This window comes from Bombyx mandarina, chromosome 05, assembly GCF_030267445.1.
Source record: "Bombyx mandarina strain Sakado chromosome 05, ASM3026744v2".
In the NCBI taxonomy this organism is placed as follows: Eukaryota; Metazoa; Arthropoda; class Insecta; order Lepidoptera; family Bombycidae; genus Bombyx; species Bombyx mandarina.
Window position 1 is genome coordinate 8,399,958 of NC_143212.1, and position 17,813 is coordinate 8,417,770.

At 34.6% G+C, this 17,813-nt stretch overlaps 2 protein-coding genes across 2 annotated transcripts in view; one reads left to right on the forward strand and one right to left on the reverse strand.

Annotated features, from left to right (window-relative positions):
- The window catches only part of LOC114249709 (lachesin), a 103,930-nt gene extending 102,880 nt beyond the window's left edge, over positions 1 to 1,050 (reverse strand). The window contains exon 1 of the mRNA XM_028183368.2: positions 580 to 1,050. Within this exon, the coding sequence (XP_028039169.2) occupies positions 580 to 724 (145 nt within the window). The 5' untranslated portion in view covers positions 725 to 1,050. The remainder of the gene's footprint in view (positions 1 to 579) is intronic.
- A 3,563-nt stretch (positions 1,051 to 4,613) lies between these two features.
- On the forward strand, positions 4,614 to 17,130 carry LOC114249177 (solute carrier family 12 member 8). The gene is made up of 11 exons (XM_028182656.2): positions 4,614 to 4,933; positions 5,362 to 5,542; positions 6,843 to 6,988; positions 7,505 to 7,733; positions 7,989 to 8,199; positions 8,730 to 8,964; positions 9,510 to 9,703; positions 10,220 to 10,319; positions 11,142 to 11,285; positions 12,119 to 12,297; positions 14,770 to 17,130. Exons 1-11 carry the CDS (start codon positions 4,745 to 4,747, stop codon positions 14,930 to 14,932), a joined length of 1,971 nt encoding a protein of 656 aa, XP_028038457.2. The 5' UTR covers positions 4,614 to 4,744; the 3' UTR covers positions 14,933 to 17,130.
- Positions 17,131 to 17,813: the final 683 nt, after the last annotated feature.

Consider the following 17,813-nt stretch of genomic DNA (forward strand, 5'->3'; position numbering starts at 1 on the left):
ATTACGCATACATTCACGGCAGAAATTGACGGGGTGGTGGTACCTACCCGTGCGGACTCACAAGAGATCCTACCACCAGTAATTATGCAAATTATAATTTTGCGGGTTTCATTTTTATTACACGATGTTATTCCTTCACCGTGGAAGTCAATCGTGAACATTTGTTAAGTACGTACTTAATTCATTAGAAAAATTGGTACCCGCCTGCGTGATTCGAACACCCTTGCATCACTAGATACGAATGCACAGGACGTCTTATCCTTTAAGCCACGACGATTTTTTGTATTTATCATTTTTCAATATTGGGTTTTTATCTGTGAGAAAAGCTACGTATTTATTAAGTAAATTAGACCAAAGTAAGTGCTCTACGCGCCGTCAAATGTTCATATTCGGTCTAAGAACTTCGAAAATGCTCAACTGAACATATATTTACTGAATTAATAAAATGATGTACAGAATCTTACAGTTACTATCGACACCCTCATGCTAATTCAGAGCAAAAAAGTTTTAAACTTATATTTTACTTAGTAATGAACCTCTTAACAAAGTAAAGTCAATATAAGCAATGTCTACGTTTACCTGCATTGGTGAGGGTGTTATCGCCAAGTCCCGTAGAAGTGTCTACATCAGCAGAGACGGTTACCGCGCATGCCCACGCGCACCATACTACAAGTCCTAAGGTTTTGACGCTGCTGCAATTTTTAAATTGCCCCTGCCTAGCCATATCACATCACCAGATTTATTTCTGTTACCCAATAGCTAATTTTGATCACTAACCAAACTTTATGCAAAGTTTGGCAAAATAATAAATAATACTATTTATTCGAAGTTTATTTACCAAAAAATACTTATTTATTTACTAACACGACATGCAAACTTTTGAATTTAACGAGATCCATGTGCTATCTAATAATTGTACAGTTCGCAAAGAACGATCGCGTCAGCGACGTGAATAGTGTTTGGAGCAGTAGCGTCGGCGGCGGTAACTGAGCGTGGTCGCGACAGTACTGCCGATGGCACTGCATCGCGCTCGCGACCGGCTTCTTCGAAGTCGCAATGTCTCGCACTCTATCACGAGGAGGTCCACTGCGCGCGCATCCAGTTCGACAACCAATCGCACCGCGGGGGTGGGACTGCGCGTAAGACGCACGGAAGTATATGCGAAGGCCTATGTACAGATGATAGCGGACAGGTGGTTTCGCGGCCGTAATTAGACCCCTGATAACTTATTGCTGCATAAATATGCTTAAACGCTGGACGATTAAGATAGCGCCCGGGACCGCGTTGAAATATCCCTGTCTAGAGCTACGGCCAATTCTCTTACTTTCGTTTGCAATTTCTAAGAACAACTTGCTTTGAGTATTAATCCACATATCAGGGTATTTATAAAATTATTGTATTGAAAACTATTACCGACTTTAACAAAACTTTTCTTCTTTGCACATTGGATATTTTCCTAACATGAGATTATAAAGCTTTATGGATTTAAGGAAACAGAAAATATTGAAAGAGGATACGATAAGATTTTTTTCTGTTTATCTGTATGTTTTTTTTTAATTTTTTAATTTGATAATCAGACATTAGCTACTCTCATGATTTCGTAGTAATAATCTTGGTGACACCCAAAAAGACAGAGTTCAATCGAGGATAAGCTTATTATCATATCTGTTCACCTATTATTAAAAGTGAACCCAATATGGAAGATAATTTTATTGCCCAATATACAGATTTCCCCTATTTTAAAATTTAACGTATGGATAATGAAAAGCTTGAAGTTTCTATGTTAAGGGATCCTACATATATTGAAATAAATAGTTATTTAGCTCGTTCCACAGCATATTGAATAATTGCAGCTTGAGTGGCAAGATGCACGTATGCATCACTTACCTTATCATTTTTCAATGTTACCTGGACCAGCTGATTTTTAAATAACCGCTTAAAAAATAGTATGTAGCTGTTACACAAAAATGAAATAAAGTGTCTGAAACTGCCAATGAAATTCGCAAATTTAAATATGGAACAAAATTATTGTTTGCATTTTTACCGTTTTTAGAATTTTCGCACGAACGATCTTAAAATATGCACTAACTGTCAATGAAAATTACCAATGATAGCCAATAATAATGCAGTAGCGTAAATAAATTCGAAGAAGCAAGCGGACAGACAAAACTAACACGTGTTTTTGTTTATTTCATTAAAGTGCGTCATAAATCTCACGTTACAGTATGCAGTTTCAAACTACAACTTACAAAAAACCGAGAAAATAGTGACGGTACCAAAAACTAACAAAATACTACCTTAAAATCATCGCAAATAAATGAATATTTTTATTTGTACCTGCAGATCACTCAAAATCAAGATCACGGGATTGCAATGCACTAGTCCAGACTGTGTGAACGCTAATAAACTACTGCTCTTATCTATAAAATCATTTCGATTTACTTTGGTAAAGACAGCACAAATCTCAATACAAACACAAATAGGCAATTACAAAAGAGTCCAGTACCTTCTTCTCCTTTCTGTTTGTCAAGCGATTTATTTATTTATTGGTTATTTATGATATTTAATACTTGGAAACAGATTAACAAAACATAATAAAAATAAAAGAAAAACATTAAAGCAGATTTTAATGAATGAAGATGACATTATTTATGATTAAATTCCAACGACTTCCAACACCTTCTGAGTTAAATTACGTCAGAAATTGTCAAGTTGAAGCGTAATCAGCCGGCGGATGCCACGTGTTTACGCAAAAATATTAGGTACCCTCAATATTTTTGCGCGGACTGGACTGGTAATTGTGGAGCCTTTTCCATCCCATAATATACCTGCCGCGAAATAATTATGCGATCTAGTCTATAGTTCGGGCTATTATTCTAATTAAATTATGTTAATCTAAAATTAAAAAATATATTTTGTCCCGTTTTTATTTACCTATACTGTATGTCTCGAGCTGGAGACTAATTCTAAATTGTGTAGGTAATAGTGGGTAGGTACATCTTGAATGTCAAAAAAGATTGCTTACCACAAATTCAGAACACCATTGTCCAAATTCAGGAAGCTACCTAACTAGTGCTTCTTTTTTAAGTATGGCAATTAACTTAAGCCATTGTTGTAGAATTCATAAAAATCTTCAAATATTATGTAGGTACTGTATACAAATTCTGATAAATGAAAAATGATATCGAACGCAATGAGATAATGTTTATTTACTTGAAACTGTAATTAATTGGGATGGAATTAAATGAAACGAGATGAGATGGGATGAAATAAAGGCTCAGTTAAATAGATGGTTTTTACTGAGACTTCACTGGATTTTAAGAAGAACCCATTAAGACATTTCCGTCTGCTTTGTTTCGGTTTCTCTCATTTATGTATTATTTCAGAGGTACTAAATATTATAAACCACTGTTATTTCACGTTTAACCTTGAATAAACACTAAATAAACAAATAAGACGATTCACACAACTACGCTCGTTTCTTTCCCGCTAAAAAGACCCAAGCTAGTGTTTTATACTCATGTATGTTAAACCTTTTAAGTCGTAAAATTAAAAAATTTTACAAGTACTAAATTTACACATATATATACTTGTATACTCTTATTATTACATAATTTATAACAAAACAAAGTGGCTAAGCCTAGAAGTATTTTGTCAAGTAAATTCAAGTAATGCCATCTAGTAAATATACGAAGTAACTAGTAAATCTGTGGTCCACCACTTTTGAATTTTCTGTTTTATGACCTGGTAACAACATCTTTAAGCCCAGCAACATTGATTTTTTATATTTTTTACCTAGTAACAAAACAACTTTTGATGTGTAACCAAAGAGTCAAATAGTATTAATGTTATAGCTTGTCGTAAGAGTTTGACGTGCAACGGAACCCATAGAGTCAGCCCGCTAAAATTCTCAATGGGTTGCGATTCCGATTTAGTGGTACTAGATTCTGCGAAACACTGTCTTGCTAGGACTAGCGTTAGCGATTTCTCTCAGGCTGAACCCCGTAAGCCCATCAAAGCGAGCCAAGCTGAAATAGCCTCTCGAGGCTACCAACGATGAGGTAGAAAAAAAAATTCATATTCTTGGCTCCAAGAATGCTGACTACGATGTGTAGGAGATATTAGTAACTCTCCTGTGGATAGCAGCTTTCATAAGTAACATTGGACTTTTTGGTCGGAACGCGTGGAGTGAAGTTGTGTGATTTGTTTTATTTTGTCTATTTAGTGTTTCTTCGGGTTTAAATGTGTAATAATGGTGGTTTATTAACTGTTTAATATCTGTGAAAGTGCACAAATGTGGGAAAATGAAACAAAGCCGCTGGACGTAACTTCATGGGATCCTCCAAAAAGTCCACTGAAAAAATCTTAGTAAATGACCACCATTTTACTGAGATTATATTTCATCTTATATCATCTCATTTAATTTCATCCCAGTTGATTAATGTCTCAAATTAATCATCTTCATTTCACTTCACTCCATATTATCATTTTTCATAAAAATAAGAAAATAAATATAAAAATAAGACATGACTTAAAAGTCGTAGTTACCAGATCACAAAATCCCTTAAAAAAGTTGTGACATTTTTGATTTATGCTAAATGTCAATGTCAAGTTGACATTGTCAACTCATTTCGGTTCAGTTGCTATTGCTGACGAAGTGCGCTCTGATATTATTAAATAAACATTGATAACATTTCGAAAAAATGTATTTATAACAACACAAACAGTATAGAAAATATTGAAAATGGATCAGAACAACCGTACAAGAAGAGGTGACTTAGATATAGACAGTTTTAGAAGTGATGAACCTAATTTCGACAGGACTCGTATGAGAAGGCAATCGGGCGGCTTCGTGGATTTAGGAAATGAATCACAGTACGGCACAGGTGGTCATCAAGCCTCTGGAGCCAATGAAATATTCGCCGATATACAGGTATATAGATTTACAAAGCTTTTCTTCCTCATTGCCATACCATTCGTTTACGTCTTCTGCTTTATAGAACCATCAACTGCCTACGAAACATGTTTTAAAAATCACATTACTGCTTAAACATATCTATAATCAGAAAGAAATACAAGTATTGCATTATTTGCTGCTAATACTGAACATTTTCTGAAATTATAGGAAAACAAATGCTCAACAAACATTACTATGGATTGCATTTTCAATGTCTAATCCTATCGATTATCACACTAGGTCTACATCTAAAACAATTGCACAACACTCACATCCCACAGCTTAATACAGAATTGTTTCATATATTTTAATTACTCATATAGTTAGACTTTAGCTGTCTTTAGTAGTAACTATCAAATTATTTGTTTCAAGACTAGAAATGGTATCAAAAATTAATTTTCCAGGGAGATGTACCATGGTGGAAGTCAAACTTCTTCATATCACAACCTGTGCTTTTTGGTACTTGGGATGGAGTATTTACATCATGTCTCATTAACATTTTTGGTGTTATCGTGTTCTTAAGATCTGGCTGGATAGTTGGACAAGCTGGATTAGTTAATGCTGTGTTGATAGTCATATTTACAGGTAATTAGAAATTTTGAAAATTTGTTTTTTTTTTCTAAGTAAATAAATCTGTAACTGATATTGTTCTACACATAAACAAGCTTAATTGAAACAGTAATATGGATCAACATACCCTTTTTCTAAAGAAATGTTGAATAAGACTATTAATTTTTTTTATTAATGATTATTACAATAGGAAAATAAAGATTTGAGTTGATTGTAATTAAATTAACTCAGAACTTTATTCACTATCAAATATTATATTTTTCACTATAAGTGCAATAAAACCTCTTTTGGGTAGATATGTTTACATAGTTTGTTTCATGACAAAGTTTGAGAACTAACTTTATGGTAACAAAAAGAAAAACATTAAAACTCCATCTATGAGTGCCACAAGTGATTTTGAACCAAACCATCACAAGAAGATGTACATTTTGGATTATGATGACTATTACAAAGCATTGAATAATGTTTAGCAAACCTTTATATTTGTTACTTTGTTCAAGAAATATTTAAATGCATTATGTTAATTCCATAAACATCAAAATTTAATGAGTAATTGTATGCTACAAAGATTACGAAAATCTATAGATTAAGATAAAAATGAAACTGATAAACAAAATGACAAATCTATACTAATATTATAAAGAGGAAAGATTTGTTTGTTTGTTTGTTTCGAATAGGCTCCGAAACTACTGGACCGATTTGAAAAATTATTTTTCCATTAGAAGCCGACATTGTCCCTGATGAACATAGGCTACTTTTTTTTTTTTTTTTGGTTTCATGTGTGTTTTAATGTTTCCGAAGCGAAGCGAGGGCGGGTCGCTAGTCAGACTAATAAAAATAGAAGTTGTATGAAGTTCAATTTCATGTTATTAATGTATTGTGTTTGTGAGACACCTAACATGTGCCCACAGCAATGATACTGCACGACAAGAGTAATATGACAAAGAAAAAAGAAATGTATTGTTTGGCTCTTTACTCATAATGTAATAATCAATGTATTGCAAAAACGTAAGCATTGAAAATTGTATTTTTTTTTATTGCTTAGATAGGTGGACAAGCTCACAGCCCACCTGGTGTTAAGTGGCTACTGGAGCCTATAGACATCTACAACGTAAATGCGCCACTCACCTTGAGATATAAGTTCTAAGATCTCAGTATAGTTACAACAGCTGCCCTACCCTTCAGACCGAAATGCATTACTGCTTCACGGCAGAAATAAGCAGAGCGGTGGTACCTACTCGCGCGGACTCACAAGAGGTTCTACCACCAGTAATAAATAAACATGCTTTATTTTTAAATTTATTATTTTTTCCAGTTTTTGTAGCTTTGATCTCAGTTTTGTCAGCAGTAGGAATTTGTGAAAGATGCAGAATAGAGAGTGGAGGAGTATACTTTTTGCTTGCTCACACATTGGGATCAAGAATGGGTGGAGCATTAGGTATCATTTACTGCTTTGGTCAGGTAATTATTTGTTTGCAACTTAAAACCAGCATTAATTATCGACAATTTGAAAACTATGTCATTTACTTTACTATCAGAAATGCAGGCTTTATAATTAATTATTATTTTTATTAAACTATCATTCAAATAAATATTATTTTTCCATCTTCAATATTCTACCAATGATATAATAGAAATTTCAAGAAAAGGCACCTTATTGTAAACACTGTAATGTACATTTATTTGATGTCCATATATCTTAAATAATAATCAGTAATACAGGGTATAAAACTAGCCAAATACTAGTCTTGACACCTAGGGTCACCAAGATCCTTGTTTGTGAAACTGTTCTTTAATGTCTTTACAATTGCCTACTATGGAAGCTATGTACTACATATTACCCGGTAACCCCCATAATTGTATTTATTTTTTATTAACATAGGATTCCTTTTTAAGAAGTAATCATCTATCTTTCCTATCTTATATTAAATCTTAGTCATTAACACTTTCACATTCTAGAATAATTGTTTGTTACAGGCTGTTGGTTGTGCCTTAAATGTATTTGGTTTTGGCGAGTCGATGGCTGATTTAGTAAGTGCCAACAATACCTGGGCTGCAAGAGGCTTTGCAGTGGCTGCTGTACTTTTACTAGGAACTATCAATGTAGCAGGTGTAAAGTGGGTCATTAAACTACAGTTTGCACTTCTAGTTATCATATTATTAGCAGCATTGGATTTCTTCCTTGGATCTCTTACTACCATACCAGGTAAAAATTAATTATGTATAAAACAGTGTAAAACCAATACCCTGTAACCCACAATAAATACATGACTGGTTTCTCTTCAACTCATGTTAATTTTTATCAAGTTAGACTTTTTAACAATATCTTTTTCCTCTGTACCATAATGTGCACAGACCTAATAGGTCTACTGAAGCTACTAGCCCTTAAAGAAGCATATCAAATATATATTTACATCTATATAGTGAAAATAAATAAAATGTTTTGTTCTAAATATAACAGGCAGTGTACAAGGACAATTTACTGGCTGGCTTGGTACTACAATAGCAAACAATACTTGGGCCGACTATCAAGATAACTATACATGGTTCAAATGCTTTGGAGTATTCTTCCCAACCATCACGGGAATCCTTGCAGGCATTAATATGAGCGGAGACTTGAAGAATCCTTCTGTAAATATCCCGAATGGATCTTTGGCAGCTATTACTACTGGGTATGGGAAGCTTTTAAAATTTTTTTTCCAATCCTTATCCATTACAAAGTAATTTATAAAAATTGAATTTCTGAAACAGTAGAATACATGTCACACATAAATTTGCAGTGTGCAAATACTAAAAACTAATATTCTATTGCTAAGCTAATCGTTAAAATGAACCTTATATAAAATGATAATAATTTCATGCACATGTAGTCAATTAACAGATGTAAAGATCAAAAACAGTAAACGTACGTAAGAAAGGGTGCATTATGACACAGCATAGATACATACCATGTTTCTACTCTGTTTTACCATGAAGCAGCCATGTGACATGTTAATTGACGGATTAACCTCATGTCTTATAATGGGTGCCGGTATTCACGTGTGACGTCTATTGACTCCAGCAGTCCCTAATACCATATGAGCCATACACATGTTTACTTGTGTCAAGAAAGAACTTAATAGTAATACAAAAATGAATTATCAAAAGACAACACTATTTCACTGCCGATTTTAAATATCTACAACAATATTAATGTTTTCAGAACCTTTTTATACCTCATGTTCATTATAACACTAGCAGCAACGGTCACCAGAGAAGCCTTACTAAAGAATTTCTCTATAACTGCAGACATATCAGCTGTGATTGTATTACTGTTGGCGGGGTTGTATGTTAGCTCGATGAGTTCATGCTTGGGGGCCATGTACGGTACTCCTAGAGTGTTACAAAGCATAGCCAATGAAAAAGTCATACCTGGCTTAGATATACTTGGACATGGGGTATGTATGGCCAATATGATTAGTAATTATTATTAACAAAGCTAATTATATTTGATATTTTACCATTTTTTCATAGCTTTTGATATTACATGTAACTTATTGTTCAACTATTTTTTTTAGTTCTAATGTTTTAAAAAATAATGTTGATTGATTTCTGGTCATATTAATTATCTAACGAGTTTGCATCGACAGTAGAATTCACTAATTGCCGTATTCAAAACACATCATTATTGTTTAAAATATTCAAACTGTAGTAAATAATATACTATCACATCATTGAATCATAGATTACATTCATTATATATGTAGACGCACAGAAGTATTAATTATGATAATCACGCAAAACATTTGAAGACTTCATTGAATAAATAAACAATTTTGATCCTAATGACTATTTTAATATCTTATCTTTAGATCCTCTACGAGTCCAGTCTCGTACTTCGCACGTACTTTTAAATGATCTCATTGGGGTAGATACGAGCACCTTGTATTATCTGTCAAGATGGCAGTGATACATATTATTATTTGTTTAAAATGTTTTTCAGAGAGGTCCGAACAAAGTACCGATATATTCGATGGTCGTAGTTGCCATCGTGACGGTCACATTCATTATAATCGGCGACATAAACAAGCTCGCACCCATCGTCACTATGCCATTCCTCATCACGTACGCTAGTATCGATTATTCTTACTTTGCGTTAGCTCAGACATTTGATTTGCAACACAAACGAGAAATGAGGTAAGTATTTTAATTTTATTTGTATTTTATGTATCACCAACGAAATTTAGAATTTCTCATGTGATGTAGCGAAAATCTGAAAAATAAGACGTGTTAAAATGAAAATAATAAAGTTTCAATAAAATGGTGGGAAAGAAAGAAAGGGGAGACTCAAATGGTATTTTTATAATAACCCTAGGAAATCACGTCCAGCGATTAGATTTCGTTTTCAAACACATATACACTTTCACAGATACTACACGGTTAATAAGCTATTATTATAACACATAACATAACCTAAAGAAACGTCCAAATAACAAAATAAAACAATTCACATAATTTTGCTACGTGCTTTCCCGCCATAAAGTCTGTACCTAAATTCTTAGGTATTGAACAGGTAATACGATACAAGTATTAACAAATACGTTGCTAATACTAGGTAAAGGGTTCTTTGCATGCGTCTCAAGCCGCAGCTTCAATATAATTGAAATTTTAATCTAAATTCGACTAAAAAGGTTTGATTAATATTGATCACAGGTTTCAAGGACAATCACAACGTGACACGCAAGTGTATGGAGCAACTGGCAGCGATCTTGACTTACTCTTTCCTGAGAGAATAAGACATAAAAACGTTGGCGTAAGTACCATTTTGACGTCCACATAAAACATTTGAAACTCGTTTGTGTAATCTAGCATTATATAGTAGTATCAGATTTAATCTTTGTCATACGACGACACAATCTTATTGTTAAAATATGTAGCTAGCACCTACACGGTCTCATACTTATAATTCTAATCTAACGGGGACAGCTGTTATACAATACGATTGGGACTTCGGCCAATCATACCCGATCCTGTGAACCTAATGTTAAACCGTCAACGTCGCCCTAGACACGTCATTGCGGATCCTCCCGATCCATTAACGGTGCTTTTAAGTACCTCAAGCACGGGTCACCATCCTCGCCGAACCCGTCGCTTGCGACGAAGGGCTCAACGAGTAAATTAACCCATAGACATAGCCCACTGAGTTTTTTGCCGGATCTATAGACATAGCCCACTGAGTTTTTTGCCGGATCTTCTCAGTGAGTTGCGTTTCCGATCCGCTGGTAGATTCTGCGAAGCACTGCTCTTGCTAGGGTCAGTGTTACCAACATTTCCGGTTTGAGCCCCGTGAGCTCACCTAAATGTTAGAGTAAAGCTGAAGTAGCCTCTTAAGGGTATCAGCGTAGGTAGGAAAAAAAATCGACCAATCTCAAGGTGGATGACGTATTTACATTGTAATATTGTAACTTCTGAACACTAGACTACGGACCGTGGTCACACATCTACGCAATAAAGTAAAATATCCTACCGTTGTTGAAGTTTACGGGCGATTACCCACGCATTCAACTTGGTCGGTTTATAAGACAGGTGATCTAACTTTGTCTAGATGTAACATTTCAAAATGATTTTATTGCAGGACTTCACGCCGTCCCCAACCGATTCCGCAATGATGAACGGTCGACAGTCGAATGGCGACGTGAATCGTCCGAATGTCAGTGTACATTCGAAACACAAGAACTGGTATTCTCATCTTTGCAACAGATGGCTTTCGTTGGTCGGCGTAAGTTATATTCATATCGATATTATAGAATCCGAATTTTCTTAATAAACCCTAATTAATTTTAATTTTATCCTATTTTTCTAATCGATTCATATTGGTAATAATTTATACTTAACAATTAAAACTCTTAGTGAAAACGGTCATAAATTATAGTTATTCGATTAATACATGCTAAAACGGTGTTGTTTTTTTTTCAAATTGCATTTTCAACATTTACCTTCTTGGACCAATCATGTCAGTTTCACATCTCTAGGCGCCTGACAGTCGGTAGGTGGCACCTGCTTAGGATCTTGTGGGAATATTATAAGACCAATTGGGATTTCGATTTAGAACCTTGTGCTTTTGACTTTAAGTTTCGTTAAAATTGATCCATTACGTCTGACACAATAACAACTGTAACCGTTTTTAATATTCAACGTAGTGTTCTGGTTGCTATAATAAATAAATAATTTCGCTATCTGCCTCTGTTGTTTCTTTGATTATTTATCATCAATCGGCCTTGAAACACCTTTCATTAATGAAAAAGCGATAAACGAAGAAACTTTTGTGGCTAATAATTTGTAAATATTATTGACAAAATGATTGATCTATTACGATGTTACGTCAAAAAACTTACGTGGCTAACGTTAAGAAGTATGGTGCACGCGAGGGAAGCGGCGGCGAAATACTAGAGAGAGAGAGAAAGTATATTGTACACCAAAAAAATAAATAAACAATGCCATACATTAAATACAAAAAAATACAATTGGCGGTCTTATCGCTAAGAGCGATCTCTTCCAGACTACTATCAGGTGTCTACTAGTTGATGTTAAACATTTTTTTCTTTCTTTCAGGTAGCGATAAAATTATTACTGATGTTCTTAGTGCACTGGGCGTACGCGCTCGGGTGCCTCAGTATCGTTTGGCTCGTGTGGCTGTATATCGGAGCCGCTAACCCCGCCGTCAAACCGGGCCGGGCCTCGGAGTTTAGATTCTTCCACTGGTTGAGAATTACCTTCCTTCAAGCTATAGGGTGAGTTTTTTTTTTTTGAACGAAGTTCCTTATGGAATGATACGGAGGGGTACCCTAACCGGGAAAAAACGTCCGCAACGTAAGATTTTTATTAGTAATGCATACAGTGTACGACTTAACATTGGAATAAAGTACAAAAAAAAACATATTTATTTATCATTCATTGACCACAATCTTAGAGCGTTCGTTTGCGCAATACACAAACTCTCATGAGATCGAAGTATCCACGAGTCCGCACGGGTAGATACCACCATCCCGCCTATGCTATCTGCCGTGAAGCAAAATTGCGTTTCGGTTTGAAGGGTGGCGCAGCCATGGGTAGTTTTCCAATAACAGCACTAGAGCGCATTATGCGGCATAATGCTCAACGTTGAATGTTCCAACTACAGCAATGCTTCGCACAATCGAGCACTCTCAAAAGTACTGCCTGTCATCAGAGATTTTATTAATAGCTCAAATAACTCATCTGTTTCATTATCATATATATTTTCAATAAATATATCACTTGTAAATGAAATAATTGATTGATTTAAACTCGGGGCACTCTATCAATCATCGTCATCACTGTCATCTGGATAAGATGATTCAATTAAAAAGTATATACATAATTTTCTTAGAACTCATTTAAAAAACTCAAAACGAAAAAAAATGTAAATGAAATATTCAAAATCCAAATTACCACTCTCACCGCCATACAGTCCGCCGGCGGGTCATATATTTTCGAGTTAGACACGCCACCAATATGTTGCAGTAAACGAGATTAGCAGGCCGTACGGGTCGCCGGCGCACCGTATGTTTCGCGCCAAAATATAACAAAATTTCTGTAACTACTTAAAACAATTTCGAGTCTGTCACGCCACACCTAATAATCAATCATTAGCCCGCTGGCGGCCCGCACGGCTTGCAACGTCGCATTTTCGCGCGTTTTTCTTTAGATTACCATTACTTTCTTGTGCATTTCATCATTTGTGCGAAGTTTTTATCATTATGTCGGATTCAGTAGATGACTCAGACTACCAACCATCTACAGACGTAGAATTCGGAATCATAAATAGGTGTTCTGATGATAAATCTTCAGAAGGAAGACACCATACATACAGACGCCAATACCAACATCCGTCAGAAGCGGCAAAAGGCTTGACAAGTCTATAAGCACGTGAAGTAAAAATGAAAGTCAATACTTAGTTTGCCCTTCAAATTTCTAATTTTTCTTTTCCAGTAGTCTCTGAATGCTTTACAAACTTCCATAGCGCCATTATAAGGCAGTAATGTAATTTTTTTATGAATAGAACTAAGTTCCTATCGTTTATAATGTATTTTTATTTGCTGTAATTAACCCTCTAGTAATCCTATAAATTTAAAGATACAGCAACATTTTTTTTTTTAAATTGTAGGTAAAAAAGTAAATTTTTCATCTGGCAGCTTCACTTTTCTGTAACAGCAGGCCATCCACTATAAAATTAATATGAAATCACGAGGTGGTAGCGGACCGCACGGCCTGCTAGTACAAATAAATAGTGAGTCCGCCAGCCGCCCGTATGGCCTGCTAAGCTCGTTATCGATTTTTCACCACGGCCTGCACGGCTAGGTATAGTTGCGACCGCCGGCGGACCGCACGGCCTGCCGCACCGACAAATTCTATATATAGGTGGCGGTGAGAGTGTTAAAATAACCGTAAATAGTTTTCAACCAATTATTATTTACCACATTATTTATACATTAATGAGGTTTGCTAACTCCGTAAATTTTTTTTTCAACACTGAACAACAGCGCACTCTGCTGATGCATTTGAAAACTAATTAACGTTCCAATTAAGCTTCAGCATAATTCGGAATTGTGTGCCACTGAGTCGCATTATGCTCTGTAATTGGAAAACTACCGTTGTAACTATACTGAGACCTTAGAGCTTATATGTCAAAATGGGTGACGCATTTACGTTGTAGATGTCTATGGGCTCCAATAACCACTTAACATCAGGTGAGCTCTGAGCTCGTCCACCTATCTAAGCAATAAAAAAACCATTACATTATAATATATCGGCTGCGCTATGACATGTCCATCTTCAAACGAGGCTTGCGAAGAGTACTCGCGGTAGGCTGTGACTTAGCTATGACCTTGCTATTGTTGACGTCTGTGAGCGATAGTAACCACTCGTAATCAGATGGGCCCTATACTAGTCTGCCAACAAAGATAATAAAATGATGACCGTTTCGATTTGAAAGTTAAAATCGTTGTCATATAAAATTGAGATTCCGAGGTGAGTGTCAGCACGTTTTTTGGAAAAAGTAGTATGGGATATTCGCAAATAGCATGAACAAAATAGACAACTAAAATAAACAATATAATTGAAATTTAATTTGTTCCTTCGCATTGTTCTGTTCTCTGGTAGCACTTAACTACCACGCAGACCAATAGCCCCTCTGCGCACGGCGATAAAAACAACGAATATTTTTTTTTAAACTTTTATTGCAGGAAGCGTCCTCTAGAATACGAACAATTGGTTGTGACTCCCGTTCACGCGGACATTTCGATGGAACAAGAGAGACTTAATGACGACAACGAGGACTTCGCCTCCCGCCGCAGGTACCACCAGTCGACCGCGCTGCAGACACATCTAGTTAACGTGGATCACTAAATTATATCAGTACCATAAATAAATTACGTTACCAACAATTAATACTTAAATTCGAAACTTTTTTATCAATCAATTGAGCAACAAAACAATGCATAAAATTGTTTTGATTTCAATACATTATCGTACTGACCTAGTACACGTGTACTTACTTTGACTCACAGTCTTAGAGCGACTACCTTCAAACCTTTGTGAAAATGATAACTCTTAGATTGAAGAAGTGTTGCGGTCATTATTAGAGGGGAGGGGAGTTATCTGAAAAATTAAAAATAATGGTCTTTCAACAAACGACGTTTAAAAAACTCGTATTCGGCAATGACCTTGGCATTATCAGCGTTCGTGGGAAACAGTAACCATTTAAATCAAAGAGGCAGTATTCTCTGTTGTCGTTGAAAACAATAAATATTCGGACAGTAATGGTTAAATAGAAGTATTTGCTAAGACACACTCGGCGCCATATACCTGAGCTACATCACAACGTGAATACTGACATCATAGATAATAAATACTCTTAATATATAAAACTAACACTTACGCAGGAAACAGTTAAATTCTTTATATTTATTATAAATTATTATTATTTAAAGTTAAAAACCGAAACTGCGACGTATTGAATTCGAAAATTCGTTCATTTGAATTTTGGTAGTCAATTTGTATTTTTTCATTATAAAACGATTATAATATTTGACAAGGAAAATAAATTTGCAAACCTATTGGTTGGTTGAAGTTAGTAACGTGAAACCTATGTTGCGTTTGTGCTTCAATATTTTTATTGATTTTTTTTCATCGAATTTCAACCAAGAAGCCGAAAAGTCAGTTCCGTTGTACAATACTAGGTAAAAGAACCGGTGTATAAAAATATGTAATAATTTTTTCTATGTATTGAAGAGCATAACTGATTATGATAATTTAAGAATTTACATTGTCATTAAGTTTTCTGTTGAGATTTTTTCCCATGAAACAACAGTTTTGAATTCTTTTAAGCTTTTAACATATTATTATGTTGACTGTTATGTAAAAACAAACCCTTAACTAGAATTAATAGTTTTGAATTTATCGATAATAAAAAAAAGGAATAAAATTTATTAAATTATCTAAATATTTTAAATAGTACTTACTACTACTTAGTACTACTACTTACTACTGGGGGCAAACAACAAGATTTTATTTAAAATTGTTTTCTTGAGATCGTGATCGTAAATTAATTTTGTGTTAATATGTTGAAAGCCATAACGAACGCCTTACTTATCTCCCGACCGCACTATTAAATCAAGAATCGACAAAAATCAATAGGGTGTTTTTATTGCCAGAAATGAAAAAAAAGGTCGATTTATGGAAACAACTATTTACTCATTATTTTCCGATATGTCAAATGTCAGACACCAGTGTCCGCAGCGGCCAACTGAGCTAAAGATGATTTCCAGTCTGATGTTCAACGTGTTGATAATATGGCTGTGCAAATATGTGCTGTATTTTGTTGTTTGTATAATTGTTTATTGGGTTAGATGCCAGACGAATATAAGTTAACAACCTGAAAAATCCATTAAAATAAAATAAAGAACATTTGACGATATATCATTTTACAAAAAAAAAGCCAATACTTTTGTTTTACTATATAACCTTGTAATCATAGGTTAGTCTCAAAAAATTGGCAATAAATTAAGGTTTGATTAAAATCCCAAAAATGTAAGCAGTAATCACTTTTATCAAGGGTTCTTTACAATTCTAGGAACTAAATCTATTAATTCTTAAATAGCGAATTTTTTTATGCTTTGACATCTCTGGCTCTGTTATAAAAAAGAGTTTAATATAATACGTAATTTATAGAGAGAATGAGATAGAACACTTAGGAATGTTTAATTTCTACCGCTTGTGAACTGTGGTATGTTTGGCACTAATTTACTGATATATGCGATTTTTTTTTAGAATGAGATTACTTTAAACTTGTTCTAAAAATTATAAAATTCCAAGAAGTGACAAAAAAACGAACTACGAATCTATAAAAAATAGATTTTCGCAAAACTGAATAACCGACTTTATGCCTCTCTAGTAGAGTATCTTGTTTGATCTTAATGCTTTTATAACAATAATTGAATTTATATTTATTATGATGAATATTATTAAGTGATAATTTTAAAATGTGATGTACTGACAGACACTTGTCACTGAAAATAAATTATTTTTTTAATATAATAACACAATCGATTTGTTTGTTTTGAAAAGCTATGTTTTATTACCCACTAACCTAAGTGTGCAGATGGCGAATACAAATTAGCAACCTTTTTTTTTATTAAACCTTTTTTACAATTAATCTCGGGGACTAATGCGCAACATTCCCGCTATACTCGTATTGTTTGATTCATCAGTACCGGAATGCCGTGGCAAGTAAGTGTGTTTCCAACAAAATGCCTTACGCAATTCACGAATTACTACAACAATAAATAATATTATATAGAATTTCAACTTGAATAACGTTATTTTAGTAATTCATGCCTAGAATAACAAACATTATCGCGTGTTTTTTCATAGGTACATGTCGTAAAAATCGACTCTTGCCGACTTGATTTCACCGGAGAATGCGCAGCAACGCTCTCTGAGTATAGTATTATATCGGGCGTTTTGTAAGCCCACATGGGTACCTGTTGTGAAGCAGTAATGCCTTCCAGTTTGAAGAATAGGACAACTGTTGTACAATACAATTGAGACCTCATGTTTCAAGGTATGACGTCACTCACCTTGTGGTATCTATGAATTTCAGTAACCACTTTGTACCAAATGGGCCTTGAGCTCGTTCACTCATCAACGCTATAAAAAAAGGTAAGGCAACGGATCTGTATCCGTTCCGCTTGAACAGAATGACAGTTTTCTAATATAATAAAAACAA

Coding starts and splice junctions, on each gene's coding strand:
- LOC114249177 (XM_028182656.2), top strand. CDS start 4,745: ATGGATCAGAACAACCGTACAAGAAGAGGTGACTTAGATATAGACAGT. Junction 8,200..8,729: donor TTGGCAGCTATTACTACTGG/GTATGGGAAGCT, acceptor TAATGTTTTCAG/AACCTTTTTATACCTCATGT. Junction 11,286..12,118: donor GATGGCTTTCGTTGGTCGGC/GTAAGTTATATT, acceptor TCTTTCTTTCAG/GTAGCGATAAAATTATTACT.